General features: G+C 37.0%; 1 protein-coding gene across 1 annotated transcript; it reads right to left on the bottom strand.

The window, feature by feature from the left end:
- Positions 1-822: 822 nt before the first annotated feature.
- LOC142985978 (uncharacterized) lies at positions 823-27766 on the bottom strand. Its single transcript, XM_076134212.1, has 3 exons — positions 27566-27766; positions 3223-3338; positions 823-1516 (listed from the first exon to the last, which is right to left on the bottom strand). Exons 1-3 carry the CDS (start codon positions 27764-27766, stop codon positions 823-825), a joined length of 1011 nt encoding a protein of 336 aa, XP_075990327.1.

Genomic DNA, 27766 nt, shown 5'->3' with positions numbered 1-27766 from the left:
ATGATTTTGATTTGTTTTTATTGCATTAATGTCTCGCTCATACTTTTCTGCGAAGCGGTCATCTAACACGCCGAACAATGTGTTGGCTAGATATCCGACACCGTTTATGATACCGCGCTTGTATCGCGCACGGGCGTCAATTTGCTGATTCGATAATACACGGTTGTAATGTTGAATTTCTTGGTAGCCGTGACGTAATTGTATGAGGATTCCCTCGCAATGTGACACTGTGTTTATTATTGTACATAGTCTGTCTAAGTACTCGATATTCTTTGATAAGGCTTTGAGACCGGCCCAGTATGGATTCATATCGAAATAAACTACTAAATTCCAATCTTCTCGAATCAGATGCATATTATTAATCTTATCAAAATATAGTGATTGATTATTCGGAAAGGTTATGTAGTTATATGAGGTATGGGACGAGGTTATTAACGTCATAAAAAATAATAAAAATGTGATAGCCATAGTTGTAAAGTTGCATTTTTGTCTAGTAGGTTTTTTCGATGATTTGCTTGTTGTATTTGTTTGTTGCTGATTGTCTGTTTGTGTTGTAGGTTGATGAACTGGTAAGACGGATAGTTTTACAATGGGACGTTTTATGAGTCCATTTTTTGTTTTTACAGTAACGACTCGTACGTGACCATCCTGCCCTGGGTGAAGTGCCATAACTCTTCCCATAGGCCATTTGCCGGGGGGTGTATTTTGGTCATTTATTAGCACTATGTCGTTAATTTTGATCTCACTTTGTGCTTGTTTCCACTTACTTCTCGCGTTGAGTTGAGTGAGGTATTCTGACTGCCACCTTGCCCAAATGTCATGCTATATTTTTTGTGCTAGTTGCCATCTGATTGGTAGATTTGTTTCAGAATCATATATTGTAAGGTTTGGACCACTAGCTAGAAAATGTGAAGGTGTCAATACGTCGAGATCTTCTGGGTCCTCTGACATAGGGCCAAGAGGTCTCGAGTTTAAGCAGGCTTCTATTTGCGCTAGTATGGTGGCTAGCTCCTCGTAGGTGAGTTTTTGATCGCCTATTACCCTTCTCATGTGGTGTTTCAGACTCTTGACGCCTGCTTCCCAGAGTCCTCCTGCAGATGGCCATGACGGGGCATTAAAATGCCACTCAATTTCCATCGCTGTTATTCCTGGAATGGCTTGCTCTTGAATATCTTGATATTGCTGTTGTAATACGTGGTTCGCTCCTAAGAAGTTGGTGCCATTATCACTAAATATGTGACGTGGTGTACCTCTTCTGGCAGCCATCCGCCGCAGTGCTGCTAAAAATGCTGATGTTGTTAGATCCGAGACCAACTCTAAGTGTACAGCTTTGGTCGCCATACAGACAAAGAGGGTCACGTATCCCTTCGTGGTCTTGACGCCACGACCTTTGTTTGTTTTGATGTCAATAAATCCTGTGTAATCTACGCCTGTGTTATAGAAAGGCCTTGAACGATTACAACGAGCTTCCGGCAAGTCACCCATGAGTTGGTAGTGTTTGTCGGGATTATGCCGCCTACAAGTAACGCACAAACGTAATTGTTTCTTGATAGCTCTGTTCCCGCCCAAAATCCAAAATTTCTTTCTTAAAAATGCCGATGTTAATTTCGGGCCTCCATGCAGCGTAGATTCATGACCAAAATCAATTATCAGATTTGTTGATCGATTGTTATTGGGCATAATTATGGGGTGCTTCATCTCCTCGCTAATGTAAGCTTTCCTAAGCCTACCGCCGACTCTCAAAATACCTTCACCGTCAATATAGGGATTTAGGTTTACAATCCTGCTAGATGCTTTGATTTTGTTAGTTTTCTGTAATGCTAAAATTTCTTCTAAAAATTCTGTTTGCTGTACATGTTTAATTAATAATAACTTGGCTTTATGTAACTCTTGTAATGATAAAAATGTTCCTTTCTGTTGATTTTTGTTTATAAATCGTAGAACCATTGCTAACGCACGCACAATCTTCATGTAAGAACTGCACCTTTCTATAAGTTGTGATATAATACTTTCCCTTTCTTGCTTTGTGACTACGTTTACTTTGATATTCTTCTTTACTTGATCTGTAGTATATTGTAATGTCCTGCTGCTGCTCGGTATCTCTGACTGCATTAGCCAAGTAGGTCCACGCCACCAAAGAGAATGATTCAACAATTGAGAGGGTGACAAACCCCTGCTAGCACAATCTGCCGGGTTATCCTCAGATTTGACATAATACCACTGCTCTGCTGACACTGCTTGTGTGATATGAGACACTCGGTTAGCGACAAAGGTATTCCAACGAGTGACGTCACCCTTGAGCCAACCCAACACTACCATCGAATCTGTCTAACAGTATTCCTTTATCTTATAATTTTGTAAGCACTCTTTAAGTTTAAGCATTAATTTGGATAAAAGAAGTGCTCCGCAAAGTTCTAATCGAGGGAGTGATATACATTTGCTTGTAGGTACTAATCTAGCTTTTCCAGTCATCAAAGTTATAGATGTGCTGCTTGTTTTATTCATCTTGCAATACACCACACACGCATAAGCTTTAGTAGACGCATCGCAGAACCCATGTAGTTCGATATGATCGTGCTCCTCTGTTTGTATCCACCTTTCGACGCGATATTGATTGATGGTGACAAGATCTTCCCGAATTTTAATCCATTCTCTAAGAATTTCATCCGGTAAAGCGTCATCCCATTGAAGATTCGAAATCCAAACCTTTTGAAACAGGATTTTTAATTTAGTTGTGATCGGGGAAAGCCAACCTAGCGGGTCAAATAGTTTTGATATGTTTGATAGCAATGTACGCTTAGTTGTTTTTGATATATTTTTTTCTATGTTGTATTGAAAATGGAATGTATCTTCATGCGGATTCCAGCTGAGTCCTAAAGTTTTTGTTGATTCTATATGTCTGAAATCATATCCAGATTGATTGTTGTCAAGTGAATCAACGTTATGTAACAACTCAGGTGTATTGGACTTCCACTTGCGCAAGTTGAAACCGCCTGATTGCAATATTTGTATTAGTCCATGTTGTATACTTTTAGCCGATTCAATTTGATGTGCTCCGTATAAGGCGTCGTCCATATAAAACGAGTTCAATAAAATATTAATAGCACAGCTGTTGGGATAATTTGGCTTTTCATCTTGAGCAAGTTGACGTAAAGTCATCATTGCAAGAAAAGGCGCTGCTTTTGTTCCGTATGTCACGGTTGTCAAACGAAATTCTTGTACCTTGTCTCCAGGATGATCTCTCCACAGTAAACGATCTTCTGCAGCTCTTGATCACATTCGTTCACCCAAATCATACGAAACATTTTCTCTATGTCTGCTGTAAATCCGTATCTAAACTGCCGCCATATAATGATCAAATTTTGTAAATCTTGCTGTAAGTTTGGCCCTCGATACATAAGATCATTCAAGCTATATCCAGAGGTTGTTTTTGAGGACGCATTAAAAACAACGCGTAATTTCGTCGTTGTGGAATCAGCCTTATGAACGCAATGATGAGGTAAATAATAACTTTTGTCAATTTCACAGTTTTTGCTTGCTAACGTCATATGGCCGAGTGATAGGTATTCATGAATAAATGATTTATATTCACGTGCAATATCTTTTTGCTGAGTAAATTTTGCTATCTACCTCAGAAGTGACTTCCCTTACCAAATTCTAACTTCTTCTTGTCCCAACTACTCTGCTGCGGCCGAATTTCTTTTCCTGGAGGTTTGGGTCAAAGGAGCAAAAATCCTCCTTGGCGTAATTTACTGTCCCCCATCCATCGATTATTTCTCCAGTATTGAATTAGTGCTGGAATCTTTAGGGTCCAATTACTCACATCACATCATCATGGGCGATCTTAATACCGATCTCCTTTCCTCTGGCTCACCCCGTTCCTGTAAACTCCTAGACATCATTGAGTCCGCCAGTCTACACATTCTTCCGCTGAATGCCACTCATCACAATATCGATGGCGATGATACCTGGTTGGACTTAATGATGATATCTACTCCCGCCCTTGTCTCCTTTTCTGGTCAATACCCTGCTCCCGGTTTTTCTCATCACGACCTTATATACCTATCCTACATCCTCAAACCTCCCAAACCCCATCCTAAGGTTCTGTTTAGGCGCTGTTTTGGGCGTATGGACATAGCTAAATTGTGTGGGGATGCTGCTAACATTGAGTGGGAGCAGCTAACGTCAGCCCCTACGATTGATGATAAAATCGCAATTATTAACACCGCTGTCACTAGGCTGTTTGACGTCCACGCGCCAATCAGAAGAGTGAGATGTAAACGACCGCCTGCTCCCTGGATGACTGAGGGAGTTCGCATTGCCATGAGGCGTAGGGATAGGGCATTCGCAAAGTTCCGCAGAGACCGCTGTGACGACAACTGGGTTCAGTTCAAAGTTGCAAGGAAGAGATGCAATCAGATGGTACGCAACGCTAAACGCCGACACATTCTCAGTAATCTTTCTTCCTCTTCCCCAGCCGATATCTGGAGGTTCTTAAGGACCCTAGGTATCGGCAAACAACGAAGTAACGTTCCAAACTGCACGGTTGGTTTGGATGACATTAATCTCCATTTTGCTTCCACAGTACCTCTTGATCACCAAACCACGTGCAACACTGTCCGTTCCATAAATAATTTACCCCGACCCAACTTTGATCCCTTCTGTTTTGCTCCAGTAACACCGGAAGATATTAAAAAGGTAATCCTGTCTATTAAGTCCAATACAGTAGGCGCTGACGATGTCAGTCGGCACATGATCGTCACGGCATTGGATCACCTGCTCCCCGCCATTTCCCACATCATAAATTTCTCTCTTACCTCTGGTACTTTTCCTTCTCTGTGGCGCAAAGCCTACATTATCCCGTTACCTAAAATCCCAAATCCTTCAAGCCCAGCCCACTTCCGACCCATATCAATTCTCCCTTTCCTCTCCAAAGTGCTTGAGGCCTGTGTGCACAAGCAATTAACACAGTTTGTGTTAAACAACAACTTGCTTAACCCACTTCAATCCGGGTTCCGACCAGGTCACAGCACTACATCCGCACTCCTTAAAGTGACTGGCGATATAAGGGCGGGCATGGAAGATACTAAAGTCACCGTGGTGGCTTTGGTTGATTTCTCGAACGCCTTCAATACCGTCAGTCATGATATCCTTCTTTCCATCCTTTCTCACCTTAATATATCTTCTGGTGCACTAAATTGGTTTTCCTCATATCTCAAAGGACGCCAACAGTCGGTTCACATCGGTGACTTATCATCGAGCTGGCGTGAACTCGATTCTGGCGTCCCACAAGGCGGCATCCTCTCTCCTTTATTGTTTTCTTTTTTCATTAGTCTTCTAACCGATAATCTTCAGGGTGCGTATCATCTGTACGCTGATGACTTGCAACTCTACGCGCAAGGAACAGTGGATTGTATAGCGTCAGTTGTCGGCATGATTAACAGTGACCTTCAGCACATTGAGTGTTGGTCTAGGCAGTTCGGTTTAGCTGTTAACCCTGACAAATGTCAGGCTATAGTCGTAGGCAGTAATCGCAGTATCAGTAGGCTAGGTCACGTAACAGTACCACCGGTCGTATTTAATGGCTCCATCATCGAACTGACCCCTACTGTGAAAGACCTTGGCCTTTACTTGGACTCAACTTTGAGCTGGAGAGCTCAAGTATCTAACGTCTGCAAAAGGGTCACTGGTTTACTGCGGGCTCTGTATCGTCTCAAAAACTTTTTGCCATCCACGACTAAAGCAATGCTTGTGCAGACCTTAATCTTTCCACTGATCGACTATGGTGATGTATGTTACTTCGACCTGAATGCAGATCTCCTCAACAAACTTGACCGCCTTCTCAACAACTGCATTCGATTCATCTTCAACCTCCGCAAGTATGATCATATATCTACTTATCGCTCCCAGCTTAGGTGGCTGCCTATTCGTGAGCGCCGTAATTTACGTGCACTCACGACTCTGTTCCCTTTTCTCACTTCTTCTACTCCCCCAGCCTACCTAACTCCCTACTTTCAGTATCTGTGTGATAATCACAACCGTAACCTTCGTTCCTCTAATAATCTTCTTCTTCTCTGTCCATCACATACTTCTGGGTTTGTCAACTCTTCTTTTCCTGTCCAATCTGTCTTATTATGGAACGCGCTCCCTCTTGAAATCAGGATGTCCACTAACCGTCTTACGTTTAAGAGCAAAGTTCGGGATCTCTTGCTAAAACTAGTTGCAGAATCGTCACACTGATCTTAGTTTGTATTTATGAGGTATTGTATATATGTATATATTATAAGTATTAAATTTAGTTTATTGTATGTCTTTAATATCATCTATTTATATAATATATTGAATTACTCGTATTTAATATTTTTATAAATGTAAATAATTATGTATATATATACTCATCTATATTTATGTATAGTCACATGACCACATTGTTATTTATTTGTAAACCTTTTTCTCAACAAAATTTTCCTCCTTTATAATTTAAACACCTACTTCATTTAATCTCTGCATCACCCCAAGGTAGACTGGCAGAAAATGCCTTAGGCATTGAGTCCGCCTTTATACAAATTGTATAAGAAGGTTAAATAAATAAATAAATAAATAAATAAATAAATTTTCTTTCCAACTGTTTAAATTGTGCAATTGCTTTGGACTTTGAGTTGCCTAAATTTTCATAGAACATTGATTTTAAGGGCAACCGAACTTCATATCTGCCATCCTGGCGTCGCTTAGTCGTATTTTTGTAAAAATCTATGCATTTTTGATCCTCTTGTGAATACGTAGTATTGTCATGCTGACTTATGTCCTCTATCTCCCAAAATCTTTTGATATCTTCCATGTTTCTCAAAACTACGTTGCATTGTAATGGTTTGATAGTTTTGCCACATAATATCCAACCGAGGCTAGTCTGCTGAGCCGTCGGGAAGGAATCTGATTTGCAAATCCCCTCTAAAATGATTTCCGAATATACTTCGCTACCTAAGAGTATATCGACAGGACGGCTGACGTAAAACTCGGTATCGGCAAGTTGAATATTATCTAGACAAGACCATGCTGGCTTGTTAAAGGTAACATTAGGTAAATTATTCACTAACGACTGCATGATAAAGACATCCGATTGATACATGATATTGCTATATATTGATTTGAAATTAATAGTGATTGCTCCTGTACAATTACTATTTTTGGAACCTACACCGGACACCACACCTTTCAGTTTTTGTCTCGGAAGGCATAATAGTCGCGCTGCGTTCTCTGTTATCAATGACGTTTGCGATCCTTGATCTAGCAGAGCGCGCATTTTGATAAAGATTCCATCTGCGTTTTGCACCATTATCATAGCGGTAGGTAATAAAACTTCTTGTGCTTGGCCCTGCAAAGACACATGCGAGTTCCAATGACCCCGAGGTGACTCGTTGTTGGTCGCGGATTTTGATGTCGATGCAGCGGGCGTCACGTTGCCGCGCGTGTATGATTCATGTAGGACAGTGTTATGATTTCCATTGCACGTGCGACACCGTTTTTCTGATATACATGCCTTATTATGATGATTGTAAAGACAATTACTGCATAAACTGTATTTCTTTACAGCCCTTTTTTTCTCATCGGGGGACATGCCTAAACTTTTCGCAATAAAATATGCCATGATCGTATGTTTCACAAATGGGGCAGTTGTATTTGGATTGATGTCCAAACGTGTTGCCGTCTGACACTGCTTCAGTTCGATTACTCGTAGATGATTTTTGATAATGCGGTTTTTGCTGTTTGCTACTAAACGATGATATGATATGATTGTTGCTAAAACTATTCTGAATAGTCTTTACATCCGCCTTCCTAGCTGACGTCTCTAATGTAATAAATTTACTTTCAAGAAAATCAAGAAACTCTTTCAACACTGGTAGTTCTCTTGGTTCTTTAAGTGATTGAAGGTATTCTGTATGAGTTTCGGGATCTAATTTCTGTGACAATATGTATACTAGAAAAGGGTCCCATGATGTAACATCAATACCTAAATTCCTAATGGCATTCAAACACTCGTTGGTGGTTGAATGAACTCTTTTGATATGATTGACTGATAACTTAGCGCTTATGGGGATATTTAACAGGATACTCGCTTGAGATGTAAATAAGAGTTTTTTATTATTGTATCGCTGATTTAGAATATCCCAGCATACAGTGTAATTGTCGGTGCTAATCGTAAGATGTTGAATCAAACGCTCGGCCTCTCCTTTGACCTTTCCTTTCAAAAATTGCATTTTTTGAGCTCCCGACAATGACGGATTTTTGTGTATGGTCTCTGTAAAGAGGTCCCTAAAGGATGTCCACTGTCTATAACTACCACTAAAAGTAGGGATTTCCATTTGTGGTGTAGTTTTCTTAGTGAACGAAGTAGACCATAATTTTTTGTTGATTGACTTTTTCATGTCATTGTAAATCTGCTCATAGGAAGAATACATATCCTCATACTCTTTGTTTGAACCTTCCAAGTCACTATCTATCTCCCAATGTAAGGTGTCGATGACCGACCAACGCGTTTGAAGGGTATGAAGTAAATCATCGAACTCCCATTTCTCTGCTACGGAATGTAAATTAATGTTTGATACAGTTCGTTTAAATGCTCTAAAATTGCTCATCTGTTTCCTCAACATCTCGTCTGTTTTACTACTAATGCCCTTAGACACGGAAGGAGAAGGCAGGCTCGATCCAGCCCCGGAAAGAAGTGTAGCCGGCTTCAACATAGGTGTAGTTGGCCTGCTTTCCTCCCTATACTGATAATTTTGTATCGCCTGACGTATATTACCGAACCTATCCTTTACAATATCATACTGATTAGCGGTAAAATATTCATGAGATGTTACTCCAAAACGGCACAAATTGTCATGGTTTGCTTGGAACTCATGCCAGTAGCCGTCTAAGGTCTCGAGACGACGCTTGATGTAGGAAGAGGTCTTCCTCTCCGCTCCGTCTTTCTTAAAATTGGTAAAAAGTTGCTCAATAGCAGAAACAATTTGCTGTTGCGTGGACAAAAGATCTTCCATCGTTGCTTTTCAGATGAAAGTAAGAAAAAGGGAAAGATCTTGCTTGATATTCCGCTGAATAGTTTACCAGTTGACCGCGAATGCTGGATGCTCACGATCACCGCTGATAGTTCCGACGCACAAAACACAATAGTTCACGAATGTTGCTGGTTATACACTTCACTATGTAACAGTCTCACACGCGAAATGTAACTGAGTGTCCGTTTTATTCTCGAAGGACCAAAAAGATGTGTGGTATTGTACCAAACACCTCTCGATTGATATAGATACTGATATAAAATGATACGAGAAGATAGATAGAAGAAAAATATGTTTATTACTGCTAAAGTTCTAATGCTACGTATAAACTGATAGTAATGATAAATGATAGAATGATAGAGTACACGCGACGCGGTTGATGACCGGTAGTGAACTGATTTTTTATATAAAACTAAGGAATTACGAATGCGTCGTCGCGAAAATGCTGACATGACTGAATGATAATTGTGCAATGTACGGTTGCACCGTACAACCAGAATCGTGTCTAAAGTCATTTTTTTTCGTTTTCGGTAGGCTGTCTGTTACACCCTGTATATATATTTTAAATAATATATAATAAAACATATTCTATGCTTTTGTGTGTATATAATATGTAAATACATAAGGTATATATGGGCGCGTTAGTACCATCTGTCGGCAGTCATTGTGAACTACTCATTTTAATTGATTTTATATTGGTATTCCAATTGATGATATAATAATAAATATCGTATGTAAAATACATAAGACTGATATGTAATTGTTAATTATAAATATGAGAGTTAATTATCAAACTACGACAGTTAATAGATATTGTATTGAATATTGTAATGTTTTGGAGACGCTTGATATTACATTGTTAATATGAAGTTAAATAATCTTTAATAATTACAACTAGAATTATGACTAATTTATGTTACCATTCTAAATCATATTGCTAAATACTTATAGTATTTAGCAATACTTCATTTCCTTTATTCGCCGCCAGTGGCGCCATCTTGAACGGATGATGTAAGAATGAAGTTGGTTTTATATTGATTGAATTAATGTTATTTGTCTGATTTAAATAACTTTAAGCTATGTTAAATTCATAGAAATATTATAGTTGAATATTAAGCTATCTATTTTGAATTATATAACTGTTATTTAATTATTTGTCATATAAGAAGTTGTAATTGGTTTTGGCGGTGGCGTCCATCGACGGGAACCGATATGTCGTTCACTTCCACTTAGACCCGACACGAGAGCGTGCTGTCACGCAAAAGAAAGAGTAAAGTTATTAAAAGGAGTGGCCGTGAGTTTCTCGCTAGCTCTTCTCATAAGGCTCTACCCCTTTCCGAGCTAGTGGTAGATTCAGTAATAGTAAATTAATAAATGACTTGATTTGGACTGAAGATATTTCATTCGTATCACCATGGAACCTACGGAATCTCCGACAGCAGCGGTGGGATCACAGCCCATAATACCTCCGAACTTCTGGATCGAACGACCTTCACTGTAGATCAAGTGATGGGTCTCTTGAAACTCCATGAAAAGTACTGCTGCGGCGAGCGCCGGGCTTGGGTCGACACTTGGTCGCTATACTCAATCACGTGGGACAAGACAGCTCGACCGGTAGCTGCAGATGTCGAGGTGGTAAGCACTAACACAGGTATCACAGGTATTTATCCTGAGCATATTTGATTATTTTAAGGGAATTTCCCAGATTTGCTTCTCAAGCTAGTTTCAGTACTTAAAACTCTTCGGAAACGCTTTATCGTTAACGAGGATGATAAACCTAATGATATAAAGATTGAGAATACACGTGTTACGGTACCTTCGAAGGACCAACACATGTGCTTCCTTTGCCATAAGCCGGGTCATTTTTCCCGGGACTGCAAGAATCAGAATCCATTTTGCCATCATCAATATTAATAACACCTCAGCCCTTAGTTACACAAATGCTATTGAATATGATTACTGCCTTTGGTAGGGCCAGTCTAAGAACAATTGTTACCTCGGTCAGAGTGAAGAGTGTGTAGCCTCAAATAAAACTATCAACTATTCATCTAACAGCAATGTAATTCTAAATTGCAATAATTTACAACAATTGCTTTGAGCTTAAACGTGTGGTAAATGAGAATCATTATCACTTATTACCTAATTATTTTAGTTAGGCTTAGTTTGATATTTTCAATAATGTAACCATAAGTATAGACAAGATATATAACAATCTCTAGTAATTATTTGTTATATGACATCCACTTTTCAAATAGACAATGACCTAGGAAATGGGAGAGTAAAGGAGACAGGAATTCTTGTAAAAATATTTAGTATTTCATGTATTAAATATAAATATGTTAATATATAAAAATGTATTATATAGTGGTCAACTTGTTGATAAAATGGTTGAAGTTTTCAGAGCATACTGAAGAAGAAAACTGAAGAAAACATACCATTTGATCATTTTTAAGTTTAAATAACATATTTTCCGAGTGAGTTTTTCAGGTAACTACTTACTTACACAAAAAATTCAAAAATATTTGTTTGGTGGGAACCTATGATCCCTTACAAAGTGATATAGAAGTATGGTATCAATATCAAGCATTGCACTACCAATCCTATATTCACCAATAACAAAATGCTAAAATGGTAAGCAAAAGAAAGTTTTTATTCTGTAGATGATTTTTAAAGACATACCTACCTACTCAACAAAAATTATACCATTTTATAAATTCCTTTTAATTTTGTTCTATATCTATATACCTATTCTGTTAATTTATTTTAACTAAGATTTCAAACTTTACTTAAGATGTTGTAAATATATCAAAAATATTTGTTTGCCTAACTGCAAAATATGTGAAATGAATTGTAACCACTACCTGTAAATTACCTTATTTCTGAGCAAACCTCACAGATAGATTTGAATCCTATGAATTAAATTCAAATATTGTTTGGGGTGAGTTTTCTCTCAACAATACTTATTGTGCATTTTATTATTTAAATACATATGATATTTAACTATTCCTATTATAGACATGTATTTGCATGCTGTAATGTTACGGTGAAATGTGTACTGCTTTGTTATTACCACATTTCTGGCAAGTAAGATTATGATTAATATATCAAACCAAATCAAATCCATAAATCTGGTTAAACTTATTGATTACAAAAAGTTAGATATGGTTCCTGGTTTCCATGGTCCTGCTATAAGCAAAGACTATTGAAAATATACTGTGCTAATTTTATAACTAAATGTAGAGGTGAAAAATAGAATATTGTTTTAGTTCTCAATGATATTTAGTTTTTTGAATTTTTGTTTTAGTATAAATCCTGATATCTAGGTTTATACTGCAGGGATGAATTCTGAAATTTGACAAGATTAACATGTGCAGTATTTTTTAGTCCACATAAGTTCTTTCTTGAAAACTAGTACTGCATATTTACTGAAATATTTTAGTCTATGACTAGTTCTTCAGCAGGTTCCTATAAATATAGAAAAGTCAGCTCATTTAATAGTTTAGCGGGCTATTTCAGATAGTTTTAACCAAACTTCTGTACAATCATAGTTCCTTTGTATAATTTAACTGAGACCAGCGTTCCTTTCAAACAGATTGATCAACATGAACCCGTCTGGCTGATATTAAAATGTATATTCGGCTATAACTATATTTTGTAATAAAGAAATCATTTTTTTTATTTTGAACTGTAATATCACTTGCTAGGCCTGACATAGAGATCACCCATCTGCCATTAAAAATATTAAATGTCAATAATTTAATGCGAAATAATATTGAGGAAGTCACAAGGAATATTGCTTAGAATAAATTATGGATGGACGAGCGGTCCTTTAATAATAGAACTTGTTTTGTTAAATCTCTAGTGCTACAATTTATAAATTTAAACTTGAACATTGTGTGATGATTTGATGCCCACACAACTCAACTAGGCTTGTAACTTAAAGGTCTATGGAGATTTTATAAGTGTTGCCTAATGTTAGATGCCTACCAGCTAAAGTGTGTAAACATTTGTGGCTGCTTAGTAAAATTGCAAATCACAATGCTGCGCCTGCACCTTTGCTCAGTCAGACACTTTTAATGATTCCTGACAATTCAGGTAATGACCGTATGGGCAGAACCAAAAGAGAGCTATAAGAGCCATGTGTGACTAATGCAAACAGATTTGGATTCATGTAGAGACTATTTTATTAAACTTGAAATATTAACATTTAGTAAATTTTAGGAGTAGTTTTGCTGACTAATGATTTCAGCAAATTATAATTTCTTTAACATTATTCTTGAAGTTATATTCTCATTCTTATTTCTTTAAATTTGTATTGTTATAATATTTTGTGACGTTATTAATGTTATAATGTTAATCCTATTGATATTCAATTGTGTGTGTGGATGTATTATGAAATGTTTGTATGTTCAAATAGTGTTGATTAATGCTTACTAAAATGTTTATGTGACTCAATGACATTAACTGTATTTTATATACACAAATGTATGGTTTATTATGGAAAAGAAATTATTGTAACTTTGATTTTGAACTTTGTGTTATAAATTTGACAATATGATCCATGACAACTTACTGTGTTGTATTGGCATTTAATCATTTCTTTGATTCATATAATATGATGGTATGATTTCTATTATGTTTAACTTCACAAGATTATGTATTGGTTCATGATTTTTTGAGTTGATTATGTTGTTGACTCATGATGTGATGCATGTATGTATCTTTATTTTATGTTTTTTTATTCCTATCCAAACCATCCCTCCTTATACGCTTATTCCTGGTCTTGGTGGCTATATCCTGAGGGAACAGGTGATGCCTTTGGGTTTGGCTAGATCCCCATGTGGGTGATGCCTTGTGTTGGCTAGATCCCCTGTGGGTGACGCCTTGTGTTCCTATCCAAACCATCCCTCCTTAAACGCTTATTCCTGGTCTTGGTGGCTATATCCTGAGGGAACAGGTGATGCCTTTGGGTTTGGCTAGATCCCCATGTGGGTGATGCCTTATGTGTTGGTGTGATGCCTTATGTGTTGGCAAGATCCCGTAGTGGGTGCTGCCTAATCAATTAAATGTCTAAGAGTTCTTGTATATGGTTCATGCTTGAATGTAATTACATAATAACAATAAACAGCGCAAGGGACGCGCTGGAGTCAGTCTGGCCGTATGGGCGCGTTAGTACCATCTGTCGGCAGTCATTGTGAACTACTCATTTTAATTGATTTTATATTGGTATTCCAATTGATGATATAATAATAAATATCGTATGTAAAATACATAAGACTGATATGTAATTGTTAATTATAAATATGAGAGTTAATTATCAAACTACGACAGTTAATAGATATTGTATTGAATATTGTAATGTTTTGGAGACGCTTGATATTACATTGTTAATATGAAGTTAAATAATCTTTAATAATTACAACTAGAATTATGACTAATTTATGTTACCATTCTAAATCATATTGCTAAATACTTATAGTATTTAGCAATACTTCATTTCCTTTATTCGCCGCCAGTGGCGCCATCTTGAACGGATGATGTAAGAATGAAGTTGGTTTTATATTGATTGAATTAATGTTATTTGTCTGATTTAAATAACTTTAAGCTATGTTAAATTCATAGAAATATTATAGTTGAATATTAAGCTATCTATTTTGAATTATATAACTGTTATTTAATTATTTGTCATATAAGAAGTTGTAATTGGTTTTGGCGGTGGCGTCCATCGACGGGAACCGATATGTCGTTCACTTCCACTTAGACCCGACACGAGAGCGTGCTGTCACGCAAAAGAAAGAGTAAAGTTATTAAAAGGAGTGGCCGTGAGTTTCTCGCTAGCTCTTCTCATAAGGCTCTACCCCTTTCCGAGCTAGTGGTAGATTCAGTAATAGTAAATTAATAAATGACTTGATTTGGACTGAAGATATTTCATTCGTATCACCATGGAACCTACGGAATCTCCGACATATACAAACCTGTCTTGGTGCAATTTTATTCTTAATGATATTTATTATAGATATTTGAAGTTGAGAGGGATTATCTCTTAATACTTTATCACTTTGTCTTCGTATAATTAAACAACCACACAACAAACACACATGGGTGTGGCCTCTCTGACTGGTAATAGGGTGTGACTCAGTATTGGGAGCACCACCGTCTTGGAAACTTCTATTTACAGCTGCAAATGCCAAATCTCGGCATGTTTCACACACCACATCGTCTTCAGTTAGCTAAAAAAGGCAAGATAAAAAAGCAGCATAAAAAGCTAGATAAAAAAGCAGCATAAAAATTATGAAACCTTACGATGGCCTTTTAATTCTCAAGCTGCCACTTTTTCGTGCATTATTTCGAAAGCAACACCTCGGCGGTTATTATTTGTTTCGGATGTACTTAAAACAAAAAAAGATTTTACTTACGGTTATTGGATAAACCCAGCTAGTGAGTAATGTAACAACTCTCATATTTTGTTCCAAAGCAGGGTATCGGCGGAAGCTATTCACACATATGCGACAATTGACACACAAAATTCGAGTCGGCCTGACACGACTACCCATACTTGCAGAAATATTAAACTACAGATAGACACACAGAATCTAAAAAGCAAGGCAATTTTCCGGGATGAAATCACAGTCACGTAGATGCAAGCCAAATCGAAATCCGTTAGAGGGTGCAGGGTCAACAAAGAGAGCAGAAATCAGTGACCTTAGAAAGTCCGAGTTGTTTTCAAATAGGTTCGAAAAAGCAATAGTAATCGCAAAGCACAACAGCACAGCAATACCAAAAATCACCAAACAATCAAACCTAACCGGAGCAGAAAATATCGTTACCATACTTAATAAAACGTAATACTACTAAAATATCTCTGTTCACTGTAAATATGTACATATATCTTGGTATGAGCAAAATAAATGAGAAGTTTTTAGTTTATTAGTCACTGTTTTTAATAACTTGTCATAACAATATATTTCACGTTGAAGACTATTTAGTTATTTAAACAATTAAATAGACAAAGTCAACATAAATCTACTTATTAAACAAAGTACCGAATGGCAACATTTTGTTATCTAAAGGAAATGGAGAATCATTTTTAGATAGTCAATTTATTACTTTTTGTTTAATCTATTAAATGTCGCCATAAGAAGTAAAAATGATATTCCTGAAATTCATACGATAATTAATAAAGTACATTGCGTAAAAATATAAGTGATTTTTTTGCCATTGTTCTTTGATAGACTGCCTTGTTTTGAATAGTATCAATTAAAATGTTATTAGGTATAAACTAATAAATAATTAAAGACAAAACCTAAAATGTGCCTACGCCACGCCCGCCACCACAACGATGCACACTAGTGAGTGCGACGCTGTGTGCGTAATCGTGTCTGTGTAGCGCGCGTAGGTACTTGCGGCGTGACGTCGACTGTCGCGACCGGCCGCCCGTGCGGTGTCGTTGGCCGCGCGCGAACAGCTGATGGCGAATTTATACGTTGTTTTATTCCATTGCTGTTTTTTGTGAAAAACAGTAATTTGAGGGTTTTTTTTCATATTCATGTTGCATTGTGTAGTATTAACGTAATAATACCAAAAAAAAAAAAAAAAAAAAACGCCAAAAAAATCGGAAAAATCAAGAATAAGAACAATGAAAATTTTCAACGCCATAAGCACCAGAATCATGTCTAGAATCATTTTTTTTTTATTTTCGGTAGACCGTCTGTTACACCCTGTATATCATTACGTTACTACCAATAGGAGCAGAGTACCAGTGAAAAATGTTATAAAAACGGGGAAAATTTTAATTCATTCTCTCTTATGTGACGCAAGCGAAGTTGCGCGGGTCAGCTAGTCTATACTTATAATAAATCTGTAGAGAGGTCAATTCTGTACATTGAATATATTTAAAAAAAACCAATGGGGGATGTTTAGTAACGAATACTGATACCGAATCTGCAATTTATAATTTTCTTTTCTGTCTGTCTGTCTGTCTGTCTGTCTTCCGTCTGTATGTGTCGCTATCACGTAAAAACTACCGGATAGAATGCACTGAAATTTGGTATATGCATAGAATAAGTAGTGGAGCAACTTATGTGATACTTTTTATCTCATAAAATTGTTTAATTTTCTAGAAAATTGCAAATATGTAGTAAAAATCGTACACAGGTAACATAAAAATATAAGCGATAATTTTGGTACAGCTCTTAAGCGTTGCTGTGGCGCATTGGTTTATTGTTCCGTTTCAAATTGCATTATTTCATATGAACCTGAGTTTACACATACACGTCATAGATGGCGTTGCAATCCATTTTACAACATGCACCAAACTTATTAGCTTTTGTTTTATTTTTTTAAAAAAATTATGTCAATCATAAATTTTATGCATTATGTATCATATGACGACAGGTAAAATTAAATTACCTACAATGTCTTATGAATATAAAATTATGGTTAACGCGGCGCTCGCGCCGGCCGTATCATCGTAGATACCTACATGATTTTGCGGGTGAAGAACTTTAGCGCGGTTCCATACGCGTGGTACGCTACATAGCAGGTAGGTACGCGGGCGCCGACAGGAACATGAGAGAAGAGGATTCGGACAGAAGGATAGGTCAAAGCGAAAAAGTTGTTAAAGCATTTTCATGTAGGTAGGTATATTATTTTGAAAGTATCTAGGTCTAAGTGAGTTGCAACGAATGCAACAGCACGACATTCACGCGAGCGGAGCCGCACGGGTCAGCTATCCTTAATAAAACACAATTATATTTTGAAGCAATTCAACGGATAAGTTGCGTGTTTTTGTTGCCCAAAAACGCTGTGTCCGTGCAATACTATTTAGTTCCTAAGAAAAGGGATTCATGTAGAGAGAAAATCTAGGAATTGCGTATGTTAACAATACCGTGTTTATCACATTCGCTGCGTTACGGCAAGTATTTTGCCGTATTAGACGGTCAGCCAGTGCGACAGCTCGGTGTCCTTGTTTTGCGCGCGGTGCGGGAGTGATCTAACTATGTTCCCGTACGTGTAGGAAAGAGACAGTGATCTTTTCAATATTATTGCTTTTAATATAATAATATTGTACACTAATAATATATGGCAAAATAGTTGCCGTAACGCACAGTACGGTAAGTATTTTTATTCAGTGCGGTACGGCGACTATCTTGCCGTACCCCCCCAACCCCGCGCCTTACTGCATGCGTCCGCGCGGCGCCTCAGTTTGCGTTAGTGCTGGCCGTAAGTGAAACCTACGTAAGCGCTCGATATTTTTTATGCAAAAGACTACGCGGCTACCTAGCAATAAGACGTTCACGTAAACAACTAGATACCGACTAGCACTTCTATAGAGTATAGAAGGCTAATATAGAACGTCGATGAAACCATACTAGGTATGGTTACACCGACGTTCTTAATATTTATTTCATTTCGTCAAATTAATGTTCCTAATATTGTGTGATCTCATTATAGATTCAAAAGTAATTATAATAATTTAGTACCTTAATATGGACCAAAATTTAGAAAATCCATTTTTATTAATTAGTGTATTTGTACTTAGTACCTATGTACATGTGATTGCTTTTTATTTTTATGTTTAAATATTTTTGAAATTGCCGATACTTGCAAGAATAATTATTATGTTGACTAATTAAGAAGAATTATATTGATTTATACACTGTTAAATTTTAATTTTGGACACGAGGGTCATCATTAACATTCTGCAGATTGCACAGTTTTTGCATTTTGTTCATAGCCAGTGCGTCCTGTCTTTCGAATCTGCATTCCAGACCTTCCAAGATGACTTCTGTGTCCGGCTGGACATCCGGATCAACATGCTGCTCACTGCTTCATAAGTTTAAAGGGAGCTGCTCCCTTTAAACTTTTCCTTATTCGGTCAATATTCTCGATTTTTGAGAACATTTGCTTTGTTTCCTGGTAGGCGGCGCGGAACGCCAACCAGTTACTACTTTTTCCGTTAAATACTGGCAGCTCTTGTATATGACGGCGTCAGCGATGGCTGAGCGATAGAGCCGTCATCAGTTAGGTTCGGTGGTAGAGGATCCATTTTATGTTGGTAGGTAAATAATACTACGATTATAACTTCACTTTTGTATTCACTTCACTTTAACAATTGTTAGCACTAATTATATAGGCAAACCGACAGTTTCGAAACGGATAAGTGTATCGGTTCGCGTCTCAAAGTAAAAAGTGAGCGATCGACAATCCCTACTTTCCGTTACGACTCTGTCCACGTGCCGCCGTTACAAGTAAACAACTGACGTCACCGCGTTTGCCCCGCTACTACATTTCAAATCAACTTAGCGACTTATTAATTATTATCGTTATCCACGACATATCGACGGTCCCTACGTACATTCCCTCAAGTGGTACTTACGGGATTTGCATTTTTTGTTTCCGTGACCTTCCGGTTGTCATATACTTTCGATTGATTAAAGAAAAATTAGTAAAAATGCTTTAATTCTACCCTAAATCAACACTCGACAAACCCCAGAACTACAACACTTTCAATGTAAAATGTCACTAGTGAGAGTTAAGACATTTTACATTGGCAAGTCAACAACACCCCCACGCGCCTCCCCCGTAACTCCCACATGCGGGCTTGTTGCGCTCGCGCAAAAAAGAAAATGAAAAATGTAAAAGATAAAGGTAAAACCATCAAAATATCATCAGGTAAGTTGAATTTGACGTTGTATTTTATTGTACCTTCTTTAACTTTAATTATTAGTCAGTAAAAAGTTTATTTTTAATTACATTATCAACTTAAATTACTTTTTTGGTAATCTAAACAAGCTTTATTCAATTCCGACGTAATTAGTCGGTTTTGGTAGTGACGTTATTTTACTTGGGAATGTTTTAAATCAAAAAGTCTTAAGTGTTACATAAGTGTTTTTACGTGGGAGAACATATACTACTGTTTTAAGTAACTGCCACTTAAGTTATTTTACATCGGGAATATTTAATTTCAAATGTAAGTAATTACCATTTCTGTTATTTTACGTTGTTTTTTGTTATTTTTTTCGGGTCCATTTTCGCTAGCATCAAAAGATGAACACTAAGATCTGGCTCAAATCCATGCAAAAATGAGTCCTACGCCACCCTCGGCTCCATTAGCTTCAAATTTGCTCGGTGATAAAATACTGTCAGATTCAAGTATAGCAGAAATATTAGAATCGCCACAACCGACGTCTTCTCTTTGGCTCCAGGGGGTTTCTCAATCACCTTCCGAACATCGTGTTCCTTCATGGACTCCAACTCCCGCTTCATCGCTGCTATCCACTCATGGCTATCAGGTCTTCGAAGGACTTCTTTGTACGAACGTGGTTCTTCCTCTAACTTGCATGTACTGTTGTAGCAATATAGTCCACTTTGTACGCTACGAAGCCTATTCCTCAGAGGATACCTAGGCTCTTCCTCGATATTCACACTTACTGTTCTGACTCTTGTATCACAATGTTCAGCATCAGATTCATTTGAATTCACAGGCTCCACAGATTCAATACAAGAATCTGTATCCACATCTGCTGAGTCTGAGCTCTCCTCCGCATCTTCAATACTGTCTGGGTCTGTCAGACGTGTTTCGTTCTCCACATGCCTCACGAAGTCTTTGAAAAAGTTCAAAGCTTGAGACTTCTCCCTGAGAAAGAAATTTACTAGTGAAATCGTCTACTATTACGAACATGTTACGAGCTCCACCATAAGAACGTTCCGACATGGGACCACACAAATCAGCATGTAATAAACTGAGTTTGTCTTTCGCTCACCTTGCTTCACCCTTTGGAAAAGGTAATCTATGTGCCTTGCCTCTTATACAAGCTGCACAAGGTTCCATTACACTTTTACCTCCAACCTCGATGTTAAGCAACTTCCGTAAATTATTCAAGTTAACATGCCCTTATCTACGATGCCAAAGTGCCAACGAGTCTTCAACTAGAACCGTAGCCAAAGCACCATCTACAATAGCAAAACAACAACCTGAGACTTCACTAGCAGTAACCACAAGTTTACTCGTTATCTCGCTTATCGATTAGTGAAACATCCTACAGCCATTAGAATCAAAAATAACTCTCCATCCATTCTGTACCAACTTAGATACCGACAAAAGATTAACTTTCAAGCCAGGCACAAAGGAACAATCTTTTACAGTTAACAAAACTCCTTTCACATTAACTATAATATCTAGTCCATTGAAATGTTACAAGAGATTTACATTTATTAGAGGGCGCAATTTTATTTTTGGAACATGTAGGGGGGGTCAATAGAAGCTTAACTTGAAGTTTGTGGGGTCGCCGCCCTTGTCCCCCGGCCGCCATCTTGGAAAAGGGGGTGGAAACACTTTTTTCGCTATATCTCGGAAACTATGCGTCTTACAATAAAATTGTAAAAGCATAATTTGTAGAAAATTATTTTGCCTACAAATATGTCTAATAACTTGTTGCCCTAAATTAACAATTAAAGAAGTTATAAGCAAAAGAATGCAATTTTTTTTGCTTATAACTTTTATAGTTTCCGAGATATAGCGAAAAAAGTGTTTCCACCCCCTTTTCCAAGATGGCGGCCGGGGGACAAGAGTGACGACCCCACAAACTTCAAGTTAAGCTTCTATTGACCCCCCCTACATGTTCCAAAAATAAAATTGCGTCCTCTAAGAAATGCAATATTCGGCCCTCAAATTGTAACATTTCAATGGACTAATCACCTTTGCCTTCACTTGACATTCTATCATCATTTGCACACGTCACAACATTCTTATCAGTAACCTTAAAGTCTCTAAACCACTGCTTCTGAAAACTCATGTGTGTCGAGGCTCCACTAACGACGATCCACTACGAGATAAAACGTCGAGGGGCTGAAGGATGTGTGCACCGACAGTGAACACTTGAACAGCATAACGCAACTTTCTTCGACTTCGAGGAAACCGTTGGTAAGCGTGCACCACATCCTTGTCCAGCATCGGGCAATCGGACTTCTTATGACCTTTCTTTCTACATTAAAAGCAGTTGTTTGTTTTGTTTCTTCACTACTAAAGCCGAGTTCGACGAGGATTCATTTGAAGAGCTCTGAGCGCTATCTTCTTGTAGAAGCTTTTGCCGAACATTTTGAGAAGTAATCTTCATTCCTGAATGGTCTAGTGCCATCCGTAATGGTCGGTAAACATCAGGTATACCGCGCAAAAGTACCACGGCAACCAAATCGTCATCGAAACTTTGATTGATTTCTTTACGCTTTTGAGCGTGACTCATGACAGCAGATCGGTGGTTTTCCAGCTTCTCATCCAAGAGACAATTCATCAGAGTTATGCGCCTATTTATTCCCTTGTCTTCAAAAATTATTGTCAATGCATCCCACACTTCTTTTGCGTAAGTAAGATATTGAACATACGGATACAGATGAGATTCTAAGTAAAGGCATATTAACGTGTATGCTTCTTGATCCTTCTAGATCTCGGCTTCATCATCCTTCTTTGGAAGTGTTGATGTATACTTGAAACATTTTTCTCGAGCAACCATATTCAACAAGTACCTAATTATGATTGCTCAATATTATTACTATGTAATATTTTATATCTTTATGATGAAGAAAAAGGTTGCCTATTGTGAAATTAATAAAAAAAGTTTATAAAATATTTCTTTTTATTTTATTATCAGCCCTTACCTCATGGCTTCCAGTATGAAAACACCGTAATTCAATATTATACTCAACGTAAAATTTAGTAAAAGGCAGTTACAATTTAGATCGTTGTTCAATCCCCCATGTAAAGATCAGTAAGTACCACTTAGGTAAATGCTAGTCGGAATGTTTCCGATCTAAAACGACGGTTGTGACCAATGGAACATAAAATGAATATATTTTAACGTTTTTATTTTATTTTCTCATAAAAGACAACAAATAAAGACTTCGTGCAAAATTTCATAGCTCTGCGATTGATAGAACTTGAGATACAAGTGTTTGAAACTTCAAACCGCTCTCCTGTAAAATTTGCGTTTTGCAATTAGGTTATTGTACGTAGGGACCGTCGATATATGTCGGAGATTCCGTAGGTTCCATGGTGATACGAATGAAATATCTTCAGTCCAAATCAAGTCATTTATTAATTTACTATTACTGAATCTACCACTAGCTCGGAAAGGGGTAGAGCCTTATGAGAAGAGCTAGCGAGAAACTCACGGCCACTCCTTTTAATAACTTTAATCTATCTTTCACGTGACAGCACTCTCTCTCGTGTCGGGTCTAGGTGGAAGTGAACGACATATCGGTTCCCGTCGATGGACGCCACCGCCGAAACCAATTACAACTTCTTATGTGTCAAATAATTAAATAACAGTTATATAATTCAAAATAGATAGCTTAATAATAAATAAATAAATTATTTATATTATTTATATATGCTAAATACTATAAGTATTTAGCAATATGATTTAGAATGGTAACATAAATTAGTCATAATTCTAGTTGTAATTATTAAAGATTATTTAACTTCATATTAACAATGTAATATCAAGCGTCTCCAAAACATTACGATATTCAATACAATATCTATTAACTGTCGTAGTTTGATAATTAACTCTCATATTTATAATTAACAATTACATATCAGCCTTATGTATTTTACATACGATATTTATTATTATATATCAATTGGAATACCAATATAAAATCAATTAAAATGAGTAGTTCACAATGACTGCCGACAGATGGCACTAACGCGCCCATACGGCCAGACTGACTCCAGCGCGTCCCTTGCGCTGACATTTAATTGATTAGGCAGCACCCACTACGGGATCTTGCCAACACATAAGGCAGCACCCACTTCGGGCTCTTGCCAACACATAAGGCAGCACCCACTTCGGGCTCTTGCCAACACATAAGGCAGCACCCACTTCGGGCTCTTGCCAACACATAAGGCAGCACCCACTTCTGGCTTTTGCCAACACATAAGGCAGCACCCACTTCGGGCTCTTGCCAACACAAGGCATCACCCACGTGGGGATCTAGCCAAACCCAAAGGCATCACCTGTTCCCTCAGGATATAGCCACCAAGACCAGGAATAAGCGTTTAAGGAGGGATGGTTTGGATAGGAACACAAGGCATCACCCACATGGGGATCTAGCCAGCACAAGGCATCACCCACGAGGGGATCTAGCCAACACAAGGCATCACCCATTCAGGGATCTAGCCAACACATAAGGCATCACCCACGAGGGGATCTAGCCAACACATAAGGCATCACCCATTCAGGGATCTAGCCAACACAAGGCATCACCCACTTGGGGATCTAGCCAACACAAGGCATCACCCACATGGGGATCTAGCCAAACCCAAAGGCATCACCTGTTCCCTCAGGATATAGCCACCAAGACCAGGAATAAGGATACGCATGGTGGCCAGCCAGCGTTTAAGGAGGGATGGTTTGGATAGGAATAAAAAAACAAAATAAAGATACACACATGCATCACATCATGAGTCAACAACATAATCAACTCAAAGAATCATGAACCAATACATAATCTTGTGAAATCAAATAATATAAATCACACCATCATATAAGAATCAAAGAAATGATTAAATGGCAATCAACATTGTAAGTTGTCATGGATCACATTGTCAAATTTGTAACTCAGAATTAAGTTCAAAATCAAAGTTACAATAATTTCTTTTTCATAATAAAACATACATTTGTGTATATAAAATACAGTAAACGTCAATGAGTCACAGAAACATTTTAGTAAACATTAATCAACACTATTTGAACATACAAACATTTCATAATACATCCACACGCACAATTGAATATCAATAGGATTAACATTATAACATTAATAATATCACAAAATATTATAACAATATAAATTTAAAGAAATAAGAATGAGAATATAACTTCAAGAATAATGTTAAAGAAGTTATAATTTGCTGAAATCATTAGTAGTCAGCAAAACTACTCTTAATATTAACTACTGTTAATATTTCAAGTTTAATGAAATAGTCTCTACATGAATCCAAATCTGTTTGCATTAGTCACACATGGCTCTTATAGCTCTCTTTTGGTTCTGCCCATACGGTCATTACGTGAATTGTCAGAATGAAAAAGTGTCTGACTGAGTTAAGGTGCAGGTGCAGCATTGTGATTTGCAATTTTACTAAGCAGCCACAAATATTTACACCCTTTAGCTGGTAGGCATCTAACATTAGGCAACACTTCTAAAATCTCCATAGACCCTTAAAGTTAAGAGCCTAGTTGAGTTGTGTGGGCATCGAATCATCACACAATGTGCAAGTTTAAAGTTATAAATTGTAGCACAACATTTATCAAAACAAGTTTTAATATTAAAGGACCGCTCGTCCATCCATAATTTATTCTAAGCAGTATTCCTTGTGACTTCCTCAATATTATTTCACATTCAATTATTGACATTTAATATTTTTAATAGCAGATGGGTAATCTCTCAACTCATATGCAAGTTTCAATCAGTTATGGTCAGGCTTAGCAAGTGTTATTACAGTTCAAATTAAAAAGTTTGATTTATTTATTACAAAATATAGTTATAGCCGAATATACATTTTAAAGGTTCATCTTGATCAATCTATTTGAAAGGAATCTAAGTCACAGTTAAATTATACTAAGGAGCTATGCTTGTACAGAAGTTTGGTTAAAACTATCTGAAATAGCCCACTAAACTATTAAATGAGCTCACTTTTCTATATTCCTAGGAACCTGCTGAAGAACTAGTCTTAGCCTAAAATATTCTAGGATGCACTCCTTGTCCTATATTAATTCTGAAATATGCAGTACTAGTTTTGAAGAAAGAACTTATGTTGACTAAAAAATAACGGAACATGTTGATCTTGTCAAATTTCAGAATAATTAATACCTGCAATATGACCTGATCTAGAACTCAAATATCATTAAGAACTAAAACAATATTCCATTTGTCACCTAAGGTGAAACACATTTAGTTATAAAATTAGCACAGTATTTTCAATAGTCTGCTTATAGCAGGACCATGGAAACCAGGAACTATATCTAACTTTTTGAAATCAATAAGTTTAACCAGATTTATGGATTTGATTTGGTTTGATATATTAATCATAATCACTTACTTGCCAGAAATGTGGTAATAACAAAGCAGTACACATTTCACCGTAACATTACAGCATGCAAATACATGTCAATAATATGAATGGTTAAATATCATATTCAAATAATAAAATGAACAATTATTGCTAAGAGAATACTTGCCTCAAACAATATTTGAATTTAATTCATAAGATTCAAGTCCATCTGAGAGGTTTGCTCAAAAATATGGTAATTTACAGGTAGTGGATACAATTACATTCATTTCACATATTTTGCAGTCAGGCAAACAAATATTTTTAATATATTTGCAACATTTTAAGTTAAGTGTGAAATCTTAGTTAAAATAAATTAACAAAATAGGTATATAGATAATGAACAAAATTAAAAGGAATTTACAATATAGTATGATTTTGTTGAGCATGTCTTTAAAACTACAGAATAAAAACTTTCTTTTGCTTACCATTTTAGCATTATGTTATTGGTGAATATAGGATCGGTAGTGCAATGCTTGATATTGATACCATACTTCTATATCACTTTGTAAGGGATCATAGGTTCCCACCAAACAAATATTTTTGAATTCTTTGTGTAAGTAAGTAGTTACCTGAAAAGCTCACTCGGAAAATATGTTATTTAAACATAAAAATGATTAAATGGTACCTTCAGTATGCTCTGAAAACTTCAACAATTTTATCAACAACTTGATCACTATTTAATACATTATTACATATTTATATTTAATACATGAAATACTTAATATTTTTACAAGAATTCCCGTCTCCTCTACTCTCCCATTTCCTAGGTCATTGTCTATATGAAAAGTGGATGTCAAGTTTGTTCATATAACAAATAATTACTAGAGATTGTTATATATTTTGTATATACTTATGGTTACATTATTAAAGATATCAAACTAAGCCTAACTATAATAATTAGGTAATAAGTGATAATAATTCTCATTTACCACACGTTTAAGCTTAAAGCAATTGTTGTAAATTATTGCAATTTAGAATTACATTGCTGTTAGATGAATAGTTGATAGTTTTATTTGAGGCTACACACTCCTCACTCTGACCGAGGTAACAATTGTTCTTAGACTGGCCCTACCAAAGACAGTAATCATATTCAATAGCATTGGTGTAACTAAGGGCTGAGGTGTTATTAATTGATGATGGCAAAATGGAGTCTGATTCTTGCAGTCCCGGGAAAAATGACCCGGTTTATGGCAAAGGAAGCACATGTGTTGGTCCTTCGAAGGTACCGTAACACGTGTATTCTCAATCTTTATATCATTAGGTTTATCATCCTCGTTAACGATAAAGCGTTTCCGAAGAGTTTTAAGTACTGAAACTAGCTTGAGAAGCAAATCTGGGAAATTCCCTTAAAATAATTAAATATGCTCAGGATAAATACCTGTGGCTTAGTGCTTACCACCTCGACATCTGCAGCTACCGGTCGAGCTGTCTTGTCCCACGTGATTGAGTGTAGCGACCAAGTGTCGACCCAAGCCCGGCGCTCGCCGCAGCAGTACTTTTCATGGAGTTTCAACAGTGAAGGTCGTTCGATCCAGAAGTTCGGAGGTATTATGGGCTGTGATCCCACCGCTGCTGTCGGAGATTCCGTAGGTTCCAT

This window comes from Anticarsia gemmatalis, chromosome W, assembly GCF_050436995.1.
Source record: "Anticarsia gemmatalis isolate Benzon Research Colony breed Stoneville strain chromosome W, ilAntGemm2 primary, whole genome shotgun sequence".
Taxonomy (NCBI): domain Eukaryota; kingdom Metazoa; phylum Arthropoda; class Insecta; order Lepidoptera; family Erebidae; genus Anticarsia; species Anticarsia gemmatalis.
This window is presented reverse-complemented; position numbering and strand designations above follow the sequence as displayed.

Coding starts and splice junctions, on each gene's coding strand:
- LOC142985978 (XM_076134212.1), bottom strand. CDS start 27,766: ATGGAACCTACGGAATCTCCGACAGCAGCGGTGGGATCACAGCCCATA. Junction 3,339..27,565: donor TAGCTGCAGATGTCGAGGTG/GTAAGCACTAAG, acceptor ATATGGCGGCAG/TTTAGATACGGATTTACAGC. Junction 1,517..3,222: donor GAGATCATCCTGGAGACAAG/GTACAAGAATTT, acceptor CGTTACTTGTAG/GCGGCATAATCCCGACAAAC.